Genomic DNA, 24,066 nt, shown 5'->3' with positions numbered 1-24,066 from the left:
AAGTAATCCACAGAATTCCTCAAGCTTCAGCCTATCAAGCAAACAATTTTGAAACACACACAGAGGCACCAGCGGGTCCACTGAAGGCCCAGTAAAACATTGAGGCACCAGCGGGTCCACTGAAGGCCCAGTAAAACACTGAGGCACCAGCGGGTCCACTGAAGGCCCAGTAAAACATTGAGGCACCAGCGGGTCCACTGAAGGCCCAGTAGTTGAGGCACCAGCGGGTCCACTGAAGGCCTAGTAAAACATTGAGGCACCAGCGGGTCCACTGAAGGCCCAATAAACACTGAGGCAACAGCGGGTCCACTGAATGCCCAGTAAAACATTGAGGCACCAGCGGGTCCACTGAAGGCTCAGTAAAACATTGAGGCACCAGGGTCCACTGAAGGCCCAGTAAAACATTGAGGCACAGAGGTCCACTGAAGGCCCATAAAACATTGTGAGGCACCAGCAGGTCACTGAAGGCCAGTAAAACATTGAGGCACCAGCGGGGTCCACTGAAGGCCCAGTAAAACATTGAGGCACCAGGGTCCACTGAAGGCCCAGTAAAACATTGAGGCACCAGCGGGTCCACTGAAGGCCCAGTAAAACATTGAGGCACCAGGGGTCCACTGAAGGCCCAGTAAAACATTGAGGCACCAGCGGGTCCACTGAAGGCCCAGTAAAACATTGAGGCACCAGCGGGTCCACTGAAGGCCCAGTAAAACATGCTGCAGAGGCCACTTAGACAAGTGAGATCGACGGTTAGATACATTATCACATTATTCCGCCGTGGAACACACACACCCTGCCTGCTGCTGCTCCTCCCTTGCCAGACACACACACTGAAGTCCTAGAAAGAGAATCCACCCTCAGGCACGTTGTTCACGGCAGAGTAGTCGTACGCCTGGCCACTGGTGGTGCTGCTCACCTCGGGGCCCTCCTCCTCGCCGGAACACTTCTCGATGATATCCATCCAGGGCCTTCTCGTACACGGCCTCGTTGTCGTGGTGCTGCAGTCCTCAGTCTTGTCCAGTCCGCCGCACTCCTCAGTCATCTGGCCCAGGCGGTCCACCTCGTTGATCTCGGCAGTCTGAGAAGATGAACACGTTTATAACCCTTTGTTGGGTGAATATTAACGAGCCATGTTAACCTACAATACTTTTGGTGACTGTTTTACACTCCCACTGGTATGACAATGACACACAAATAACTGATGCATGCAGGAAGCGGTCCGGGTGGTGAATCACCTCACTGGGTTTTGTTGTGTCTTCTAAGACAATAATGAATGAATGACTAAGGAATTTATGTTAAGATACATGTCCTCAGACCTGAGAATTGAACTCTAGCCTTTACATTACTTTATTAGTTCCTCATAATTCAAAGTACCCATCCTTCAAACACATTCCAGCAGCCAACAAGTTATAACCCTGTTCACTAACAATGACTCCATCACCGTATTTTGTACCAGCACTGGCCTGCCGTCTGTGGCTGTGGCATTCCACCTGGTGCCACCTTTTCATGCCTGCTCAACAAAGACCTGTGTATCTACACTCAGCAATATATTCATTATGATGCAGTGATGCTACTGGAATGAAGATACTGAAGTCAGTTTATTCTTTTCTTTCTCTTATAAGCATTAGTTTACTGTTCCACTTTGTGCTTGAGTTTTGCAGTGAAGAAATAATACATCACTGAATGGTAGGGCATCCCATTATAAAATGTAAGAAATCATCCTCATGAACTTACCTCTGTGTCTGGTCTAATGAGTTCCAAAAGAGGTTGTACAATGCCAGCCTTAATGACGAAGTCTTTGAGTTTGGGGCCATCGCCAGCAGTGTTTCCCAGCTCCCACACGGCTTGCTCTGCATGTTACGTTGGTGTGCGGCGAGCGGAGCAGCTTGACGAACAACACGACAGCACCCGAGGCTGTTGGGGAGGCAAACACCGTGAATTACATGGAGGAACAAACTTCAAACTAATCATTTGTTCATACAACATAAAAACAAAGCAGGAAGATTCTATTAAGAAGCGACACCCTTTTCTACCTCCTTCTCTTCATCTTAAGACTTCATGTTCCCCTTCACGTTTTTCAACGCGAGACCCTCACAGCAGGAACGATACAACTCAGGCCTGGATGCCACAGAATGCTTAACCTTGCTATTATTTATGAATGGGTCAGAAAGAACAGTATAGAACGTGTAGGGCGGGGCTGCGGCAGGGCGCTTGGCAGCCATCAGATAACGTGCATCTCCACACGTTCGTCGTGAAGTAATCCTACACGTAACAGTAATGGTCGCCAATTTGTACAAACCATTTTGTAATTCAGTTTACTTATAAACTAAAAGAGGCAGCTAAAGAGCGAAACAAATGAATAAGTGAACACAACTGCTGCGCCTATGACCTTAATACATGTCAAAAGAGTGATCAGTGTCAGTTTGAGAAGCCTTGGTACTCCTCTCTTGAAAGTTTCATTTATAAAGAGGATAAATAGACATCCTGAACCCTGGCCTCTTCTTACAGCACTCAGCCCACACTCACCTGTCTGCCCTCTCCAGGAGGCGTACAAGGGGGTGCACCAGGCCGGCATCCGGGGTGGCATCTAGGGGCGGGCTGAGAGCATCTTGCGTGCCCTTGTGTGGCCACCGGCTGGGTGCTGCTGTCGTTACTCGGGATGCCGTTGATAATTTCCTCCACACACAGTGTAGGGCCCTAAAACAGTACACATATACTATAACCTATTCAGGCTTATATATGTATATATATATATATATATATATATATATATATATATATATATATATATATATATATATATATATATATATATATCTATATATATATATATATATATATATATATAAACGCTCTTGAAAGTTATCCAAAAGTTTCCATTAATCTTATGTACTTTAATTTTGTTAATCATCCCATTTTCCTGTTTAAACGTGCAATGCAGCTGTTCCTGGAAAGCAAACCATTACGCAGTGAACACCAGATAAGGGGCCAAAGGCAGCACTTTGAAATGAAGTGAAAATGGTCATGACTTCAGACATTTACACACTTATTGACTCTTTTCTGATTTCATTCTCATCATTTTTTCCTCTTTTTCCTCTTAGTGTTTCTGACTTTCACTCTTCTAATTAAGTTTCCATGTTGAGTTGTTCACATGTCTGTTCTTTTGTTCGACTGACACGTTCCCATTTTTCGTTCCGGCCATTACTTTCTTTTTTCCTAACCTTTCTGACTTTTTAAATCTATCATTCATTTTGAGTTGCTTTCATATTTTTTTTCATTTATTTGACACCTTTCAATATTTCCTTCTTATTGTTGTTTCTCTTTCCTCTTATTTCCTTAATCATTTTCCCTTCACTCCTTCACCTTTTCCTTCAAGTTGCGTGAATATTCTTTATTTGCCTCGCTTCAGTGTTCGTCACCGCTCTTCTTTTCTTTTTGTCATATTCCTTCTCTCCTTTACTCTTCCGCTTTCTTTTCCTCCCCTTGAGCGCTTTTAACAGAGAGAGAGAGAGAGAGAGAGAGAGATAAATAGTTTAACAAATCGTGTGCGAAAAAAGAACGAAATCGTTCGAAGAATCATGTTCACGAGCGTAACATTTCCATTTGTTTCAATTCACTTAGTTTTGCAGATTCGATTCTTTTTAATATTTCAAACCCGTCTCTCTCTCTCTCTCTCTCTCTCTCTCTCTCTCTCTCTCTCTCTCTCTCTCTCTCTCTCTCTCTCTCTCTCTCTCTCTACACACACACACAAAAAAAAAAAAATTAAGCACTGCTCATCAATCAGGGAAGTGAGACGCGACACACACACACACACACACACACACTCACACACACACACACATATATTCACATACTAACACATTCCTCTCCTCATGTGATATTAAATTTTGTCTCTTTAATCTTCTTCCTCCACCTCCTCCACCTCCTCCTCTTCCTTCTCCTCTTTATCTTCCTCTTCTTCTTTGCCTCTTCCTTTTCCAGTATCTCCATATCGTTTTCTTTTTTTACGCGTCTCTTTCACTCTTCTTCCACCTCCTTTCCGATTCCCCTCCTTGATCTCCTCTCCTTTCTCTTCTTTCCCCTCCTCCGCTTCCACATCATTGATCTTTTCCTCAGGGATTCGCAGGTATTTCAGGATTTCTTCCACACGCTCTTTTCTTTTTCTCTGTAACCCTTCTTCTTTCCTTTATTTTCTGAATTCCTTTGTGCGTGTTACTCCTTTACCATATATCCTTTTCTTTTCCTAACTTTCTTTATATTCTATTGGCTAGCTTTTTCTCAATATCTCGCTCCTTTTGTGATCCTTTACCTTCCTTAATCCATCTCCTTACTGTCTTTTCCCTCCTCATCTTCCTCCTCTTCTTCTTCCTCATTTTTTCTTCACATTTTGCCTTGTTCATCTTTTTGTCGCCGTTGCCTTTCTTTTCTCTGTGTATATCTGTTCACGGTTTTGGCTTTTATTTCTATCATCGTCATTCCATTCTCTTCTTCTCACTCTTCTGTGTTTTGTATTTTGTGTAGTTTTCTTTTTTCCTAATACCTTCTCACTAACTTAATTGTTTTGTTTTCACACTCCAGTTCTTTTCATAATTAGTTTGTTTTTCTTTCGAGTTTAATCTATTTTTTTTAATAAGTCTGTATTCTTGTCGTCTTGTTCATTTCTTCCTGTTTTTTCCTTCTTTTCACTTTGGTTATTCCTTCTTTTTCACTCCTCCATCTTCCCTTCAATTTTATTTTCATGTTCTTCTTCTCTTCCCTCTCATTTTTTTTGTTTCGCCTTTTTCATGTTAGCTGCTTCGTCCTTTCTTCATTTTCTCTTCATTCTTCATCTCCCGTTACTACTTTCCCTCCCATCCGCTCCTCCCTGCCAGCTTCATTATATCTCATTTCTTTCTCGTACTTTTCCTCCACTTATTTCTCATTCTCTCTTCCCTTTCTTTCCTTCTTTTCTCCTTACATAGTTTTCTTTAATTTAATGTTTTTAAAAGAAAATAAAGGCACCTCTCTCTCTCTCTCTCTCTCTCTCTCTCTCTCTCTCTCTCTCTCTCTCTCTCTCTCTCTCTCTCTCTCTCTCTCTCTCTCTCTCTCTCTCTCTCTCTCTCTCTCTCTCTCTCTCTCTCTCTCTCTCTCTCTCTCTCTCTCTCTCTCTCTCTCTCTCTCTCTCTCTCTCTCTCTCTCTCTCTCTCTCTCTCTCTCTCTCTCTCTCCTTTTGCTCCATTCTTCCTCTACTTTTCCCTACCTTCATTCCTCCCTTATCTTTCTCTTTTTTATTCTCTCCTCAGTTTTGTTTCTTCACCCTCTCCTCACTTCCTCCAACTTTTCTCCAGTTTCTCCTCCCTTCTACTCCTCTACATCTACCTCTCTTCTCTCTCTCCATTTCTCCAGCTTTCTCTTCACTGCCTTTTTCCTTCTCCCATTCCTTTGCCACCCTCCATCTCTCCTCCTCCTCCTCTTCTGTCTGCCTCTTTGGTTTTCTTCTTTCTTCCAACGGTTCCTCTTTCCATGGCAGTGAGAGTCCTTGAACACCACAGTTTCAAAGAGGAACAAGAGGAGGAAGAAGAGGAGGAGGAAAGACAAAAAGATAATAAGTAGGGACAGAGTAACGGAGAAAAGGAGAGTAAGACAGAGACGTAGAGAAAAGGAAGAAGGAGAAAGAAGAGTCAGTATGTAGAAAAGTAGGAAGAGGAGAGGGAAGGAGAGAATGGTAGTTTCAGGGAGAGGGTGTAGGAGGAGGAGGAGGAGGAGGAGGAGGAGGAAGAGGTAGAGGAGGAGGAGGAGGAGGAGCACGAGGAGAAGGAGGAGCACGAGGAGGAGGAGGAGATAAGGAGGAAAGATGCATATTTTAAAACGATATTGTGTGTAGCCTATGTGTGGTCACGAGAGAGAGAGAGAGAGAGAGAGAGAGAGAGAGAGAGAGAGAGAGCAACCAGCTAATTTTCTCTCACATTTTCCTTCCCACAGAAATCACTTTATTAATAGAAAATGAATAATAGCGAACGGTAACTCATCCACTTTATTATTATCTCGCCGTTTTGGTTTTACTCTCTGATGCATCACAGCTTCGACGATTAATGTACAAAACACATGATTAAACTTTTTCCTCCTGTTTTATTTCATTGTTTATCATAAATCACGAAGTATCCGAGAACAAGGAATTCGTCAGCATACTCCGACTAACAACTTCATTCTTTTTTTTTCTTTATCGCATCTCCACCAACAGAGAGTGAGTCACTGATCGTCTTAACAGTTTAACTTTATCTGTTCTTTTTTTCTGTGTGAGTTTCAGTTCTCTTGTTTTCATCTCTCGCACTTCCACAAAGCCGAGAAACTTTTTACACATTATTAAGCCCAATTCAATATCTGCACATTTTTCCCCTGGAGAATTTTATCTATTTCTTCTTTTAATTTCTTTAAAATGTCTTCATATGCTTTTCACTTTCCTTTTGCGTAAGTTTCCCGTTTTTTTTTATATTTTTTCATCCGTCGAAATTTCGAGGTCGAGTCAGTCCTAACATTACCAATTTCTTTAGAGATTCTCATTTCATAACTTTCAATCGTTCATTACATTGTTCATCTTTACCTCATTACCACAAAGTTCAGAATCATTGGTCACAATAACAGTTGAATTACATATGAGCACATTTTTCTTCAAGGATTTTTTTTTCTCATTGAATTTCACACGTTGTCCTGACAGTTATTGCTCACACCTTTTTCTGAAGCTCCCTTTTTTCATCTTTTTCCATCTTGTTCCTTTCTTCAGTTTTATTTCAACCTTACGGGAGTCATTCTCGGTAATTTCTTCCTTTTTCCTCATTCGATGTTTACGATCTTCTGATACTCACATCCTCCATTTTTACGGGTTTCAGTATTCCTTTTTTGCATTCTTTCCATCTTTATCGCATTTCCACAAAACCGAGAATAATTGACCACATTTGCACTTCAATTTCATCCCCGCACACTCTTCCCTTTTAGAGTTTACACTTTTACTCCCTTTTTTTTTTTTTACTTTATTGGTATTCTCGTTTATATTTGTGAATTTTTCTATTCCCTTCCAATTTTTCTCTGCCGTTTTTCAGGTTTTTTTTTTCTCGTTCACCTTTTTCCTCATGTCTCTTTCTCTATCAGTCTTTTCTATCACTGTCACCTGTTTCACTGTCCATCTTTTTCTCATCAACCTTTTCATCAATCGCTAAGTTTCCTTCTTTATTCATTGTTTTGCATGTTTTACCTTTCACAGTATTTTTTCCCTTAAGCATCTTTTCCGTCATTTACTTGTTTCCACACACTTCTTTTCTCTTATTCTCTACTTATCATTAACCTTTTATTTGTCAAACACTTTTTTTCTTGTGCTCACTTTTTCTCGTTCTCACTTTTTTTCTCTTTCATAACCTTTTCCTCGTCCACTCTTTTAATCTTGACATTCACCGTTTTATCATTTAAATATAAAATCTCTTGTTTACGTCCACTTTTTACCCCCCTTTTAAAAAAGCAAGTAAAAAAACACGTGTGAGCTGCGTCTCATTATCAAGTGTATATTAAAAAAAAAGCATATTAACCGATTACGTGATTTTCTGTTCATTCTTTCCATTTATTTCGCTCTGCCTGGCTAGGGACTTTATGTATGTATGTACCTATGTAATGTATGTATGTATGTATGTATGTATGTATGTATGTACCTATGTAATGTATGTATGTATGTATGTATGTATGTATGAACATTTATGTATTCACGTGACTGGGTGATGAAGTGGAAAGGTGCACACTGATGAATTTACTGAACACACGACCTTAAAATTTGTACATAGTTAGTTAGTTAGTTAGTTAGTGTGTGTGTGTGTGTAGCGTGATCAAGAGAGCAGGAAAGAGCAAAACATTTTTAATCATGCATGAGGGAGGAGGGACAACACACACGATAGATGCAAGGTTTTCCTCTTCACGCCCCGCAACACACCACAACAACACACCGCCGCAACACACACCCGCACCAGCACACCGCCGCAACACACCCGCACCAACACACCGCCGCACCACACCCGCACCAACACACCGCCGCAACACACCCGCACCAACACACCGCCGCAACACACCCGCACCAACACACCGCCGCAACATACCGCCGCAACACCCGCACCAACACACCGCCGCAACACACCGCACCAATACACCGCCGCAACACACCCGCACCAACACACCGCCGCAACACACCCGCACCAACACACCGCCGCAACACACCCGCACCAACACACCGCCGCAACACACCCACACCAACACACCGCCGCAACACACCGGCACCAACACACCGCCGCAACACACCCGCACCAACACACGGCCGCAACACACCTGCACCAATACACCGCCTCAACACACCACACCAACACACCGCTGCAAAACACACGCCCCAACACACCGCCGCAACACACCCGCACCAACACACCGCCGCAACACACCCGCACCAACACACCGCCGCAACACACCCGCACCAACACACCGCCGCAACACACCCGCACCAAAACACCGCCGCAACACACCCACACCAACACACCGCCACCCAACACACCGCCGCAACACACCCGCACCAACACACCGCCACCAACACACCTGCACCAATACACCGCCTCAACACACCCACCAACACACCGCCACCAACACACCGCCCCAACACACCGCCAACACACCGCACCAACACACCGCAACACACCCGCACCAACATACCACCGCAACACACACTCGCACCAACACACCCGCCGCAACACACAATCGCACCAAGACACCCGAAACACACCCACCAACACGCCGCCGCAACACCCGCACCAATACACCGCAACACACCCATACCAATACACTGCCGCAACACACCCGCATCAACACACCGCCGCAACACACCCGCACCAACACACCGCCGCAACACACCCGCACCAGCACACCGCCGCAACACACCCTCGCACCCATCCACCGCCGCAACACACCCGCACCAACACACCGCCGCAACACACCGGCACCAGCACATCGCCGCAACACACCCGCACCAACACACCGCCGCAACACACCCGCACCAGCACACCACCGCAACACACCCGCATCAACACAAAGACCACAACACAACTCCACCACATCACGGCAGACAACCAACACAACCAACGCGCCGTTACGTCCCCCGCGCCTTGCTTCTCACACGCCCCGCCCTGGACTAGAGCTGAGGGCGGAAGGCGTGAAGAGATGCAGGAAGCGTGGGTGAGGAAAGGGAAGGAGGAGGAGGAGGAGGTGTTGGAGGGGGTTAGATCAAAGTACGTGGGCGTCGGAACTGAGTGGTTTGTCATGGTGCCTTCGAGAGGAGGAGGAGGAGGAGGAAGAAAAGGAAGAGGTTGTGTAGGATTCCAACGATGAGGAGAAGGGTGGAGTGTATCAGACGAAGGATGGGGAAGACGAGAATGAAGTGTAGGATGCAAAGAGAGAAAAGGAGGAAGTGTAGAAGCAAAGGATATCCGCAAACCACCTTCCTCCCTCGCGGCGACTTTCAACAATGCCTTGACCTCCTTACGAGTCTGAGAGACGTCCTGAAGGCCACCCGTACCCCTGGCGGCGCTGGAGAACCCTAGACAGGCAGCCAGGAGAACCCAGAGGCACCACGTTCTCGTCCTGTCGCGCCCCAGCAGACGGTGAAGCCCCAGCAGGAGCAGCGGGAGGCCTGGCGTTCCTTGGGTGGACGTCTGGGCCCGGCTCGGCTGGGGGTCGTTTTGGAGCTCGGCTGGAGCCTCTTCTGGGGGAAAGGAACGGGGATCAAGGGCACGCAGCGGTGGGGAAAGGAAGGATTGTTTTAAAGACCACAAGGAGATTCCATTACAACATAAGGAGTCTGCAAGTGGCTGGTAAGGAGTCTGACTGATGAGGAAAGGAAGAATTAGTGTTTTAAAGACCAAAAAGGAGATAACATAAAAACAAGAAAATAAGGAGTCTGCAAGTGGCCAGTAGTACACACGAATAGTGAAAGATAACAAATAGTGATCATGAGAGAGAACGAATATTGAAAAGAAAACGAAAAACTAATAGTGAACGAAATAAATAGAACTAAGATAATTGAAACAGAACAACGAAGAATGATATGGAATACATAACGTTCGGGAAGGAAGGATTTTATGATATTTTCTTCCCATAGCAAGATCTCGTACAGCCACACGAAGAACAGAAACAAGATAGAAGAGTGGGGAAAAATAGTAATAGTAGGTGAGAGTAAGGCAGCAGTAGTAGGTCACACAGGGAACGAAAAGTAATAGTAGGTGAGAGTAAGGCAGCAGTAGCAGTAGTAGGTCACACAGGGAACAATAGTAATAGTAGGTGAGAGTAAGGCAGCAGTAGTAGGTCACACAGGGAACAATAGTAATAGTAGGTGAGAGTAAGGCAGCAGTAGTAGGTCACACAGGGAACAATAGTAATAGTAGGTGAGAGTAAGGCAGCAGTAGCAGTAGTAGGTCACACAGGGAACAATAGTAATAGTAGGTGAGAGTAAGGCAGCAGTAGTAGGTCACACAGGGAACAATAGTAATAGTAGGTGAGAGTAAGGCAGCAGTAGTAGGTCACACAGGGCACAATAGTAATAGTAGGTGAGAGTAAGGCAGCAGTAGTAGGTCACACAGGGAACAATAGTAATAGTAGGTGAGAGTAAGGCAGTAGTAGGTCACACAGGGAACAATAGTAATAGTAGGTGAGAGTAAGGCAGCAGTAGTAGGTCACACAGGGAACAATAGTAATAGTAGGTGAGAGTAAGGCAGCAGTAGTAGGTCACACAGGGAACAATAGTAATAGTAGGTGAGAGTAAGGCAGCAGTAGTAGGTCACACAGGGAACAATAGTAATAGTAGGTGAGAGTAAGGCAGCAGTAGTAGGTCACACAGGGAAGAATAGTAATAGTAGGTGAGAGTAAGGCAGCAGTAGTAGGTCACACAGGGAAGAATAGTAATAGTAGGTGAGAGTAAGGCAGCAGTAGTAGGTCACACAGGGAACAATAGTAATAGTAGGTGAGAGTAAGGCAGCAGTAGTAGGTCACACAGGGAACAATAGTAATAGTAGGTGAGAGTAAGGCAGCAGTAGTAGGTCACACAGGGCAGAAGAAACCTGGCCTTGGAAAAAAGATAGCGGGAAGAAATGTTAAGGAGGGAGAAATATATAACGTTAAACAAAGGTAGAAAAGTAACACTAAATCAGATAGAAAACAAAAATATGAACCCTCCCCCTCATACACACCTTCCTCACCTTCCAACTTACTACACCCCCTCTCCTTACACACACATGCACCCTCTCCCCCTCTTCCCTCCACGCCCGCGCCCACCCACCGTCGAGCACGTGGACGGACACCGAGGTGGGCGTGGCGTGCACGGGCGCGCACGTGTAGTTCCCGGCGTCCCTCCAGGTGGCGTGGGTGACCAGGAGCCAGCTGGTGCCCGAGTTCTTGTCCGTCACCAGCTGCACGCCGCCCCGGCCCCCGGCGTTGATCTCCACCAGCTCCTCCTTGGCTGCTGGGAGGAGAGAGGACATGGAGTTGTGGTAGACATTATACTTGTCTTCTTGTTTGTAGGGCGAGGGAGAAGAGGCAGGCGTGATTGCCAGGGAGGACGCTGAGAGGCTACTAAGAGGAGCAGTAAATGGGATTGGTCTCCAGGCTCCACTGTCTTGTTTGTAGGGCGAGGGAGGAGGGAAAGGCGTGATGGCTATATATAAAAAAAAAATAATAGTGATAGGAAGGGATTGGTGAGGCTCCGATCCGTTGAGGAGAAGGAAGAGGACAAGCAGAAGGAGGAGGAGAACTTTGAGAAAGATGAGGAATAAAAGGAACGAGTTGAAACGGATGGGTTTTGATGCTTTAAAAAAGGAGATGAAACGAGGAGTTAATTAATGAGGGTAATAACTGTGGGTGAAAAGAGGCTGAGAAAATGAGAAAAGCAGAAAACAATAATTTAGAATTGAAATTAGAAGTACTGATTAATGTGAAGCAGGATGATAAGGGAATAAAGGGCGGATAAAAAACGTAGAAAATATACATCAATATTTTTTTTAACGTTCTATATAGGAAAGAAATGTATAACTCATTATTTTAGAAGCAGGAGCAAAAGAAGACGAAGAAAAGGAGAAAGAGGATGAGGAATACACAGTTGACCTCTCTCTCTCTCTCTCTCTCTCTCTCTCTCTCTCTCTCTCTCTCTCTCTCTCTCTCTCTCTCTCTCTCTCTCTCTCTCTCTCTCTCTCTCTCTCTCTCTCTCTCTCTCTCTCTCTCTCTCTCTCTCTCTCTCTCTCTCTCTCTCTCCTTAAACAAAAGCACATAGATGAAATCCTATTAGTATGGCATGGGGTGTCACGAGCTAAAGGAGCCCTCGTCCATAAGGGCACCTATTCTAAAGCTTGCCCAATAGTTTGTTCTTTTATATTAGTGTGGGTGTGGCCCCCCTTGAAGTCCGTATTGTTCATAGACACTGTCACTTAAGGGGGCGTGCGCGACACCACAGGTGGGCAGCTGTCTTTACGCGCTGGGTGCTCAGGCCTGATAGGTCCACTTCGGCCGTGAAGGCGTTCCGCAGTGTTGCTGTGACACAGGTGAAGGCCCGCTGACACCTCAGCGTACGGGTCCTCGGGACTTCGAGGAGATCACCGGACGCTACCGCTCTCGTACCTCGCTCTGACCTCCTCCACGGGACTCCGAGTGCCGCGAGGTGTGGTGTGTGCTGCACCTGGGCCTTGGGCAGCACTGTGAGGGCGCCGACCTCCTGCGGTGCTCCAGACTATCCATCTGGTGGCGGGGAACGTCCTGTCTCGGGTGGTAACGGTGGTGCTGGTGTTGTTGTTGCTGTTGCCATTGCCGGTGTCCCCTTTGTCGTCCCTGCTGCTGCTGCTGGTGCTGCTGGTCACCGGCACCGTATATTAGGCGTTTGGCACGCCTCTGCACCCGGTACAACAGGGAGAGGTGGCACTGGGCGCTACTCATCCATGTCAGGGGGCTGTACAGCCTGTACTCCATGATGGGCCTCACCTGGGCCTTGTACAGCCTTAGGAGTCCATCAGTGTCGAGAAGGTGGCGGACTCGACTCAGGAGTGTCACTCTCAGGAACGCCTTGCGCGCCACGTTCTCGAGGTGGCGGTCAAAGCTGAGTTTGGAGTCGACCTCCACCCCCAGGATGTTGATGGAGTCCCTAATGGCCAGGGTGTCGTCTCCAAACCTCAGCTGCCCCTCGAGAGCTCTGGCGTCTCTCTCTCTCTCTCTCTCTCTCTCTCTCTCTCTCTCTCTCTCTCTCTCTCTCTCTCTCTCTCTCTCTCTCTCTCTCTCTCTCTCTCTCTCTCTCTCTCTCTCTCTCTCTCTCTCTCTCTCTCTCTCTCTCTCTCTCTCTTATCTGCCGAACTAGAAGAATTGAAGAAACATTAGGATCAGCAGAACAGGATTCAACGCTACATGAAAAAGAATCAGGAGAAGAAGAAGGAAGAAGAGTTAGACAGGAAGACGAAGAGGAAGAGTGGAATGAATAACAGTTTCGATCCTGGCTATTGACTTCCACTACCTCCTCTTTGCTCGTCGTTTAAGGGATTGGAGGAATATGTTGAAAGATTTGAGAAAATCGCAAAAGTTCTGATGTAGTGAGGAGGAAAAGAAGGAGCAGGAGGAAGACTAGGAAAAAGAATCGTAAGGGATTGATCTTTTTTTCTGTCTTCCTTATCTGGTAGTCAATGAGATTACGAAGGAAGTAAAGGAATTTGGAACGCGGGAAAGAGATGTGGAGATAACGAAGAGGAAACTGATGGAGTAACCGGGAAAAAAGGAAGAGGAAGACGAAAAAAGTAACTGAAAAATAATTGTGATAAAAGTATAGAAAGTAAAGGAGCCAGGTACAAGGAATAAGGATGCGAAGATAACGAAGAGGGAGAAGATTAAGTAGGTAGCAAAAAAGGAAGAGGACAAAGTAGAAAAAAAAAAGAAAGGTGCAAGCAAAAAAATGATAACACTAAGATTAAATTAGCTGAAGGTAAAATAAATGAACTAAAACATGAGGGTAATGAACAGGAAAAAAAAAAATGTTAAAAAAGAAATATAAGGTGATCGAAAGAAAAACGTAGCTGAAGGTAAAATCAATGAACAAAACGGAAGGATAATGAAAAACAGGAAAATATAAATTGATAGAGTAGATAAAATAAAGCTGGAAAGAATAATGTAGCCAATAAGGACAGTTTAAAAATGGACCTGGAGAAAGAGGCGAATGTTATGTAAGTCGGGTGAAGAGAAGGGTAATGAGAATGTGAGGGAAATACATCAACATTTACAAAGGTGAACGCTGTTGCCATGATACGAGAAGTGCGGCGATTATTACTAAACGCAACGTGCCCGGCTGCCCGCGGCCCCGCGGCTGCGCCTGCGCGGCGGCGTCAGTGTCTTTAGAGCAAGTGAACAGTGAGGGCGTGCACGGCGACACCCGCATGGAGTGGATAATTTGCCCACTTTAGCTTTTCCTCGCGAAGCGGCTGTCCAAGGTGAGGACGATGGTGTGGCCGCCTTGACACACGTGAGGCTGTGCACTGTGGTCAGGTGTGTGGTGAAGGAGGAGTGTCAACGTTGAGTGTTCATCGTGAGGCACAGCAGGGGGCGGCCCTTCCCTGACTCCCTCACCGCTGCACCCTGGCGCCGCTGCCCCCCTGTCCCCCCCGGTCACCCCCAGTGTGTTACAACACCACCACTCTGTGTGCTGTGTGACAGGTACGTAAATGTACGTTGTTCTATACGCCACAAATACATTTCAACTATTTTTTTCCAGGAGTAGGCTATTGCTATTTAGTTTGTTTACCGAGGTAGCCTACTGCTGTATTCACTGCTGTGTTTTGTAGCGTCCAGCATCCAGTGTATAAACGGTCAGTGCTGTACAGTATAAAAACAGCAATAAAAGACTATAACAGTAGGTTATTTCGCTCTGTACACAAACTATTCATAGCCTATTGAAAAATTATCTCTCTCTCTCTCTCTCTCTCTCTCTCTCTCTCTCTCTCTCTCTCTCTCACACACACACACACACTTCCTCCCACGTTGAAGTATTGCCCAGCTGATGATACAAAACATGTTTCTCTCGCAGCTGTTTTTGCCTCGACGCCAGGCCATAGCTGAAGGACGTGACCAACTAGGTATTGTTGCCTCTCAAACCAACACTTAAAATTAAAACATATTATTACTTCTACCGTTAATATATATATATATATATATATATATATATATATATATATATATATATATATATATATATATATATATATATATATATATACTGCTACAGTCAAGTTTCTTCTTAACCCCTGCCTCCCCCCACCCCTTTCCCCTTCAGCAGTCATCTAAAGTTCTGAACCACCGCCACGGTACCCCTGATCGTTATGTATTCATTATCACTACAAACCGTGTACAATTAATGGAAACATCAAAACAGACGTTATAGTGGCTCTTCCTTTCCTACCACTGCAGACGGGGGAGTAAGGCTAAATGCAACAAAATAAAGAGTATCTCTGCTTGAATTTTCCTCCTTACACCTCTTTCTCTGTCCACACCCGCCAACACTAAGGCAACCCAAGTCCCCCTTGAACACACCATTGAAAGTCACATCGCGCAGCAAAAGAGAATGAGGATGAATATATTAAACAATACATCACAATACATAAACAAGTACTAAGGTTCAAATTTCCTCGTAACACTTTTTTTTCGAGGCAACTCTAAACCAGCACCAAAGCATCCTCTCGTCGGTATTCTCAGACGCTTCCTCAACGATTCCTGAAGGCCTCAAAGGAGGCTTATTGGGTTCTCATCAGTTTATTTTTTTCAAGTTTATGGTGCAGAAGGCTTGTTAGTTTATCACGAAGGTCATAAAGCTACGCAGTACCCTTCAGGGAAGTGACCCACTACTCGTCCAAAATCTTGTCAAATATATGTGCTATTTTTTTTATTATAGGGCGCCAAAATGTGTAAAAGCATAACATTATTTAGAAGGTAAACTTTGATCAATATTCGAGGGAGCAACACAGGATCGCATAACATAATAACAACTACCACACACACACACACACGCGCGCGCGTACTCAACCCGCCCACCCACCCAGCTACCCACACTTCCTCCTTCCTTACACCCTCACAAGTCGTTACATAAGAGAAAAGAAGACCCATACCGAGTTGTCAACAGTCAGGAGCGCTCCTTATGCCTCGGCGCCGCCCCTGTGAGCCACGCGCCCGCAGAGGCCGTTCCGGGGCGCGGGTTGGCCTTCCACCTGTGCCCTCGAGGCCCATCCCCACTATGTACCGCCGACACTCTTTCCGCGACGCCCCGATAATGGAAATAAAGGGTTCACAGCCGACTTGGTGCTTTTTTGGGGGCGACTGGTGCGAAAGGAAGGTGTTGGGCGGGAGATTAGAACATTTTTGTATTATTTTGATATATTTGGGTATTTGGGTATTTCGACGACTGAGCGTGGTAATAAAGGAATTAAAGTGTTCACGGCCGACTTGTTGCTGGTTTGGGGGTCCTCGGTGTGAAAAGAGGGTGCCGGGAGGGAGATTCGAACCCGTTTGTTGTATTTTGTGGTATTTCGGTTATTTTTTTTCGACATCGGAGCTTAATAATGGAGGGAAGAAAGTGTTCAAGGGTGAGTCTGAGTTGGTTGAGAGAAGTTAAAGGTAAAGAGAGGGTGTTGTTTGCTGCACGATCCTTGTTATTTTGCTTTTTCAGGTATTTTTATAACGGAGTGTAGTAATGGGTAGGTGGTGGCGGAAGTGATAGCGTACTGGACCCACATTCGCCGCGTGATGGACGACGCGGGTTCGAATCCTCACGCTACCACTCGGATTTTTCAGTCACCGCCGAGTGGCTTAAAACTACCCACATGCTGTCCTGAAGACCACCCATCAACCCGGACTCTAGAGGAAGCCGTCCAAGCGAATCAAGAACGAATTCCGGGGGGCAGCATGAGCCAATGCAAGATGGCGCCACTGTAAACACTCGCCTGCGCCAGAATGGGCTGGGCCGACCATCAGGCCCCACCTGGAAGAAGCCTTGGGCCGACCATCAGGCCCCACCGGGAAGATGCCTACCGGCGCAATAGGCAACAACGTAAAAAAAAAAAAAAATTAAAAAAAAACGAGTAAAGTGTCGAGGGCGGCCTGGTGTGAAAAGAGGGTGTTGGGAGGGATATGTCAACATGTGTGTTGTATAGTCTTTATTTGCTGATTTTTATTTTATTTTATTATTACACAACGAATCATAATGATAAAGGGAATAAAGTGTTCACGGGGAGGGAACGGGAGATGCTGAAAAGGGGAATTCGAACAGTTTCTTTTACTGTACTCTTTATCTTGTGTTTAGCTGACTTTCCCTTAGGAACCCAATGATAATAGAAAGCCAGGAGGAGTTGGGAGGCAGTTTGCTGTAAATGGAGGCTGCCGAAAGGAGAAGCTAAGACTGCAAAGGAGGTGCCAGGAGGGGAATCCACACCAAGGCACTGTTATCGTATTCTTGGTTTTATTGTGTCAAGTGGCGTTGTGTGTTTAGCGAAGTTAGAAATGTGTTCAGGGGTGGACTGTACCGAGTTAGAAGTGCTTGGAGATGTCAGAAGAGGGGATTCGAACCAGGGTAGCGATTAATTGCGTTGTTTTATTTCATTCTGTAGATTATTGTATTAACATTGTAGTGATGGGAGAAACAGTGTTCGGTTAGAGGCGCTTGTGGGAAAAATGAAGTGCTACAAAGGGAATTCAAACCGAGGTATTCATATTGTATCCATCGTTTTTCCGTATTCACTATAGCGTTTATGAACGTAGTGATGGAAGCAATAACGAGATACATCTGTTATTTAGTGTTGATCTGTGACATGGGTCATATTATTATCAGTGATATTGTTGTTGCTGTTTGTGTTGTTGTTCTTGAGTCACCATTAGTGTTGTAGCATTGTGGCCCTAGTACGTCCATGGAGGGAAGGGGGGGCGGCGTGAGGGGGAAGGGGTGTTAGCAGTGTAGCCTCTTGGTGGAAGAAGGGAACAGTGATGAGAGAGACTGACGGACGGGAAGATTTACTGCTACAGACAACTGAAGGGCCATAACTGTGTCCGCAGAGAAATAGGCTCCTCCTCCTCCTCCTCCTCCTCCTCCTCCTCCTTCTCTTCCTCCTCCTCCGTCTGCTGCATCATTCTCTCCTCGTCCTCGTCCAGCTCGTCTCCCGCCTCCTGTTCATCTCCATCTCCAACTCTTTTAGTCACTTTATCTTCCTCTTCCATCTTTTCTCCTCTTTTTCCTTCTCGCCCTCTTCGTCTTCGTCTTGATTTCCTCTTCATCTCCTTCATCTTCATTTTTCGTTTCCTCTTCCTCCTTCTCTTCTTCCTCTTCCTCTTCTTCATCCCCATCCTTCATTTCCATCAGCTGTATCACCGTCTTCCTCTCGTTGTGGGCTTTCTCTTTTTCCTCCTCCACCTCCTTCTCCTGAACCATTAATTAAGCAATATAACAATGCCTGCCACATGGATCAACAGGAATAAGAACTGATTACATTAATCTGCTCCTCATGGTGTGTGTGTGTGTATGTGTGTGTGTGTGTGTGTGTGTGTGGACGGGGTAGGTTATATTGTTTTACTGTTTTTGATACATGTAATCTTCATTAGTTAACTTTTTATATTTATAGTTTCAAAGCTTAATGACTGTGATTTTTTTCTCTTCTATTTTTGTTCTTTTTTCATCTTTTCGTTTTGTCATTTTGTCATTATTGAGATTTTTAGTGTAATTATTTCTCATGTAATTTTGGTGTAATTCTTTATGTATGTTTTTTTTTTGTTATTGCGTTTGCAGTGGTTGTTTCGTTTACTTCTGGTAAATGCCGTGTTAATATTTTCTAAGGAAACAACACACACAAAGAAAGAGAGAGAGAGAGAGAGAGAGAGAGAGAGAGAGAGAGAGAGGATATTAAAAAAGGTTAGAAAGGAAAAAAAGAGTCTGAGGGAATGGAAGAGGATCTAAGGGAGGAGTAAAAGAGGAGGGGAGATAGAGGAGCTGGATTTGGGCGGAAGGAAAGAGGAAGGAAGGGTGGATGGAAGAGAGAGAGAGAGAGAGAGAGAGAGAGAGAGAGAGAGAGAGAGAGAGAGAGAGAAAAAAAAAGAAAAAATAACATCGACAGGGGAAGGGAAGAAGGCAGAGGGGAGGTAGAGGAGGGTCGGTACAACTATTAGCTTCATAATTTAAAGGTTTGGCAGGACGCAATAACCTTCTATAGGCCTCTACCACAAAATAGTTAGGCCCATACTTCCTCGTACAAAAGTTATGGGGCGGGTTCATGGGTTTAGTCTGTCGGGGAGCGGTCACTTATTGAAGAAGAAAATAAATGTGTGCGGCTGAATTGTAAAAAAAAAAAAAAAAAAAATAGGAAGCGAGGAAGAGAAAAAGAGAAGGAAGGGGAAATAAACTGTAGAGAAAAGGAAATGGAGAATATGGCAAACTGATGGTGTAGTACAGAACGTGTGGTTGAGCTGCACACACACACAAAAAAAAAAAAAAAAAAAAAATTAAAGAGGAAACTGTAAGAACAAGGAAACAGCGGGAAAACGATGAACATTAAAAAAAAAAAAAAAACCGAAGAAAATATGTAGCTCAACGAAAACTGTGATTAAAGTTCATTGGAAGAAGGAAAAGAGGAAAAGGAAAGGTGAGAAACAACAGGGAAATATATGAAAATTGTATAAGATGGAAAATATTTTGCTGTACGAAAGTAAGTGTGATTTACTGCATTAAGGAAATGGATAATATGAGATTGGATAAAAAAAAAGTAGAAATGAAAGAAAATGGGAAGAAAAAATGAAAAAATTTTGTGGATGAACTGCATTAAAAGAAAAACAAGACAGAAGAGAAAGAGAAATATGAAGATTAAACAGTTCTTTTAGGTAAGGTTAGAACGGAAGTAGGAAGGAAGGATGGGGCGAAGGGAAGGCGAGAAGGAGGGGAGGAGAAGAGAAAAGAAGGAAAGGGGGACAGGGAGAATTTTAGAAGCAGCTAAATTAAGAAAAGAAAAAAAAGAAAAGAAAAGCGCGGAGGAAAGAAATAATGGAAGGAAGAGAGAGAGAGAAAGAAACTTTAGTTGCTTATAAGATAAAAAGGAAAGAAAGATAAATTAAAGGAAGGAAAACACTGAGAAGGGGGAGGGGAGAGAAGGGGTGAGAGGAGGGTGAGAAACTATTTAGAATTAATTTGATCCCTTACGAAATGTGTCCAGGAAAGTTTGGGTTAAGGAAGGAGTTTACTGGTGTTTTATTTAATTATTCTCTCTCTCTCTCTCTCTCTCTCTCTCTCTCTCTCTCTCTCTCTCTCTCTCTCTCTCTCTCTTTCTCAGCCTTTGGAGAGAAGGCGTGGATGAGGAGAGGAAAGAAAGAAGAATGGTATTAGGAAATGTTTTATGGAAGGAGGAAGAGAAGATTCGGAGGAAATGGAGAGAAACGTGGAGGAGAGAAAAATGCGAGAGAGATAAGAGAGAAAAAAATGCTTGCCCGTGGAGACTGAGATTCCGATGAAGTGAAGAAGGAGGGAATAGGAAAAAAGGAGAGGAATAAAAGGAAAAGAAAAAAGAAGAAGAATTTTAGAGAAGTGAAAAAGAAAATAGAAAATAAGAAAAAATGTAAGAAATGAGAGAAAAAATTAGACGAATAGAAAGAAAACAAAAAAACAATAAGTGGAAGAATTTTAGAAAAGAGAGAAGGAAAATAAATAGGAAAAAAAAATGTAAAAATAGACGTAAATTAAGAAAGGAGAGAGAGAGAGAGAGAGAGAGAGAGAGAGAGAGAGAATATCACAGTTGCACTTAATATTAAAGAATAAAAGTGAATAATTTATATTGTAATAGATCTCCAGAATTTTTTCCCTCTTAGCTGTAATTTTTTCTCTATTTTTTTATTCGTTTTCCTCACACCGGAGACCATATCTTTACTGTTCCTTTTTATATTTATTTAACTGGCTTTCCTTCCCTCCCCTTGACCCACTCGTCTTCCTCACCTCTCCTCTCACACCTCTTGCTTCCTTACCTAACTCCCCCACCTCCTCATCTCCCTTCAAACATATACTTACCTCTATCTTCCTCCTCCCTTTCCCTATCGCATCCCATTCTTTTTCCCTCCTCTTTCAAACACTTTCCTTTCCTCCAATTATTTTCCTTTCCATATCCTGCCACTATTACCTTCTTTTTCAACTCCTTCTGCACCTCCTTATCCCTTCAATCATATATACTTAACTTCATCTTTCTCCTCCCTTCCCCATTGCTTCCTGTCCTTTTCCTTCCTTCCTTCCTTCAAACCCCTTCCATTTCCTACCCTTACCACCTTCCCCCTTTCTTCGTCCTCCCCTTCCTCCCTCATTTCTCTTCATCTCTTCCTTCGTACCTGTCTTCTCCCTTACCTGTCCTTTTTTCCCCTCAACCCTGCAGGGAAAAGCGGGGTCGAAATATTCACGAGAAGGAAACACAGAGAACAAGAAGAGGAAAACAAGTGTGTGGGGTGTGCAACAAGGGGAAACAGTGGTGGCGGTGGTGATGGGTGTTGCTATTTTGGTGGTCATGGAGGAAGAGGTGTGGTGGTAGTTACTGGTTATATGTGTTGTTATTATTGTTGTTGCTGCTGTTGGTGTTGTTATTGATGGTCTGTTGGAGAGTCTCAAGGTCTGATATATAGGGCAAAGGAGCGGCTCGGCGGAGGCAGGTAAAGGAACCGCATAAAAGAAGTGATATGCATGAGGCGAGAGTGAATTAGTGGCGATGGTAAGAGGCCGCGAGGAGAGGAGGAGCAGGTAGGACAGAACGTAGATAGGGAAATATTGATTTAAAACAGACTAGAACATTGAAAAAAGATGACTGTGGAATATGGAAAAAGCTGACTTGAATATTAAAAAAAAACAGATTGAAATATGGAAAAAAAGAGACTGTGGAATATGGAAAAGAAGATTGTGCAATATGGAAAAAATAAGATTGTGGAATATGGAGAAAAACAGTCTGGAATATGGATTAAAAAATAACTGTTCAGTGTGGAGAAAATAATTGAAATATGGAAAATGACTGTGAAACATTGAAAAAGAAAACTTACTGCTGAATCTGGTAAAAATGACTGTGGAATATGGAAAATAACAGAATGTGGACAATGAAGAAAAGCAGACTGAAATATGAGATAAAACCTGACTGGAATATAAAAAAGATATATACTGTGGAATATTAAAAAATGGATGTAGAATATTAAAAAAAAAACTAGAATGTGGAGAAAGCAAAAATATGAAAAAAACCTGTGGATTGAAAAAAAAACAGACTGAAGTACGAAAAAGAGTGGGAGAGAGATTTTCCGGTGGTGACAAATGAATGGCCAAAAAGTATGAAAAATAATATTAATAGATATAAAGTGAAACCAAAGAAAAATGATTTATAAAAGGGGGAAGATAAGAAAATTAAGAAGAATGAAAAAAAGGCAGAAGAAAATACGAAGAATGGACAGACATACAAACACACACACACAGTGAGACAGACAGTCCAAACCGATAAATAAATCTGCACGCGTGGAAACACAGACAAGAGAGAGAGAGAGAGAGAGAGAATCCACAAAATCAAAAGCTTCGCTCGAAAAAGAAACTAACAAATAAAAATGAACAAGAGCAAAGCATTCAATCTTGACACGCGAACAACAACAACAACAATAATAACAGTAACAAGGAAGCGAAAACAAAGTCATCGCCCTTTTAGAGTGAGCAACAACAACAACAACAAAGTGTCAAATAGTGAACACAGTCTAAAACAAAATATGCAACTCTTTTTCCTTCCTTCCTTCCTTCCTTCCTTCCTCTCCATCTTCGTACACTTCCACACACTCCCTCCGCTAACCCTTACATCCCTTTTTTTTTTATTTCTATTTGTTTTTCTATTAAATTTTATTTCACATTTGTATTTCTGTTATTTTCTGTTTTTTTTTTTCTTTCTCTCTTTCGGTACTTGTCGCCTGTCTTTCCTTTTCTACGCATTTCCCTGTGTCGCTGTTGTTTGTGTTACTCTTCACTTTCTGTATTACATTATTTTTGCCTTTTATTTTTCGATGTTCGTCTATTTTGTTGCTCCTTTCCAATGATTTTCCTGTGTACCTGTCATTTTTTTTGTTCTCTTTTCTTCGATGCTACATCATTAACATACTTACAATTCCGTGACGTGTCTACGCGTTATTTTTTACACCTTTCCTCTGCATCATTTCTTTTCTTGCATCCAACAGCCCCTTGCTACATCCTTCATTTCCTCAGCATCCTTCAATACATTCCCTCCTTTCTCCTTTCCCCACACTTTTCCCTCTCCCTTTCCCTTTCTCCCCTTCCCCGAGTCCCCGTCTCCCTCTCATCTTCCCCTCTCTCCTTCCCCCTCCTCTTTCCTCCTTTTCTTCCCCCTCTCCCCTTCTCTTCCCTTCCCTCTCTCCCATTCCCCTTCTCCCCTTCTCTCCCCCTTTTTCCTCTCCCCTTCCCCTTTCCTTCCTCCTCTCTCATTCCCCCTCTCCCCTTCCCTCTCCTCTATTCCCTCTCCCCTTTCCTCCCTCGCCTCATTCCACTCCCTTTCCCCCTCTTTCATTTCCGCTCTCCCCTTCCCTCCCAATCAAAAAATCCCTCCCCTTTCCCTTCTCCCCTAATCACTTTCCTGTCTTTCCCTTCTTCCCCCTCCCTCCCCCCGGTGTGTACTCACGTGGGTCGCGGGGCAGCACGTGGTACCAGGTGACGGGCGCTCCCCTGATGGCGCCCTTCACCACGCACGTTATGTTGATGTCGCTGCCCGCCTTCATGAAGATCTCCCTCGAGCCGGTGATGCGCGCGCTGGGGACTGGTGGGGTGGGGAGAGGGGTTAGACAGGAGTTGCGCTGGGTTCTGGTGGGAGAGGGAGAGGGGTTAGACAGGAGTTGCGCTGGGTACTGCGGGGAGGAGAGGAGAGGAGAGAAGTTAATTAGACATGAGTGGCTTGTTCATTGCATAGGGGATAAAGGAGGGAGGGAGAGGGGTATGGTGAAGAGTAGGAGGAGGAGGAGGAGGAGGAAGTGGAG

The 24,066-nt window shown here is 44.3% G+C and overlaps 1 protein-coding gene across 1 annotated transcript in view; it reads right to left on the bottom strand.

The window, feature by feature from the left end:
- Window positions 1-631: 631 nt before the first annotated feature.
- LOC126982437 (uncharacterized) overlaps window positions 632-24,066 on the bottom strand; it is a 53,065-nt gene continuing 29,630 nt past the window's right edge. The window contains exons 4-9 of the mRNA XM_050834481.1: window positions 23,715-23,849; window positions 11,324-11,503; window positions 9,536-9,751; window positions 2,524-2,694; window positions 1,732-1,911; window positions 632-1,075 (exon numbers count right to left, since the gene is read on the bottom strand). Of these exons, the coding sequence (XP_050690438.1) occupies window positions 2,648-2,694; window positions 9,536-9,751; window positions 11,324-11,503; window positions 23,715-23,849 (578 nt within the window). The 3' untranslated portion in view covers window positions 632-1,075; window positions 1,732-1,911; window positions 2,524-2,647. The remainder of the gene's footprint in view (window positions 1,076-1,731; window positions 1,912-2,523; window positions 2,695-9,535; window positions 9,752-11,323; window positions 11,504-23,714; window positions 23,850-24,066) is intronic.

This window comes from Eriocheir sinensis, chromosome 51 (genome assembly GCF_024679095.1).
Source record: "Eriocheir sinensis breed Jianghai 21 chromosome 51, ASM2467909v1, whole genome shotgun sequence".
Taxonomy (NCBI): Eukaryota; Metazoa; Arthropoda; class Malacostraca; order Decapoda; family Varunidae; genus Eriocheir; species Eriocheir sinensis.
The sequence above is the reverse complement of the archived record's forward strand: the minus strand, read 5'-3'. Positions and strand labels throughout refer to the sequence as shown.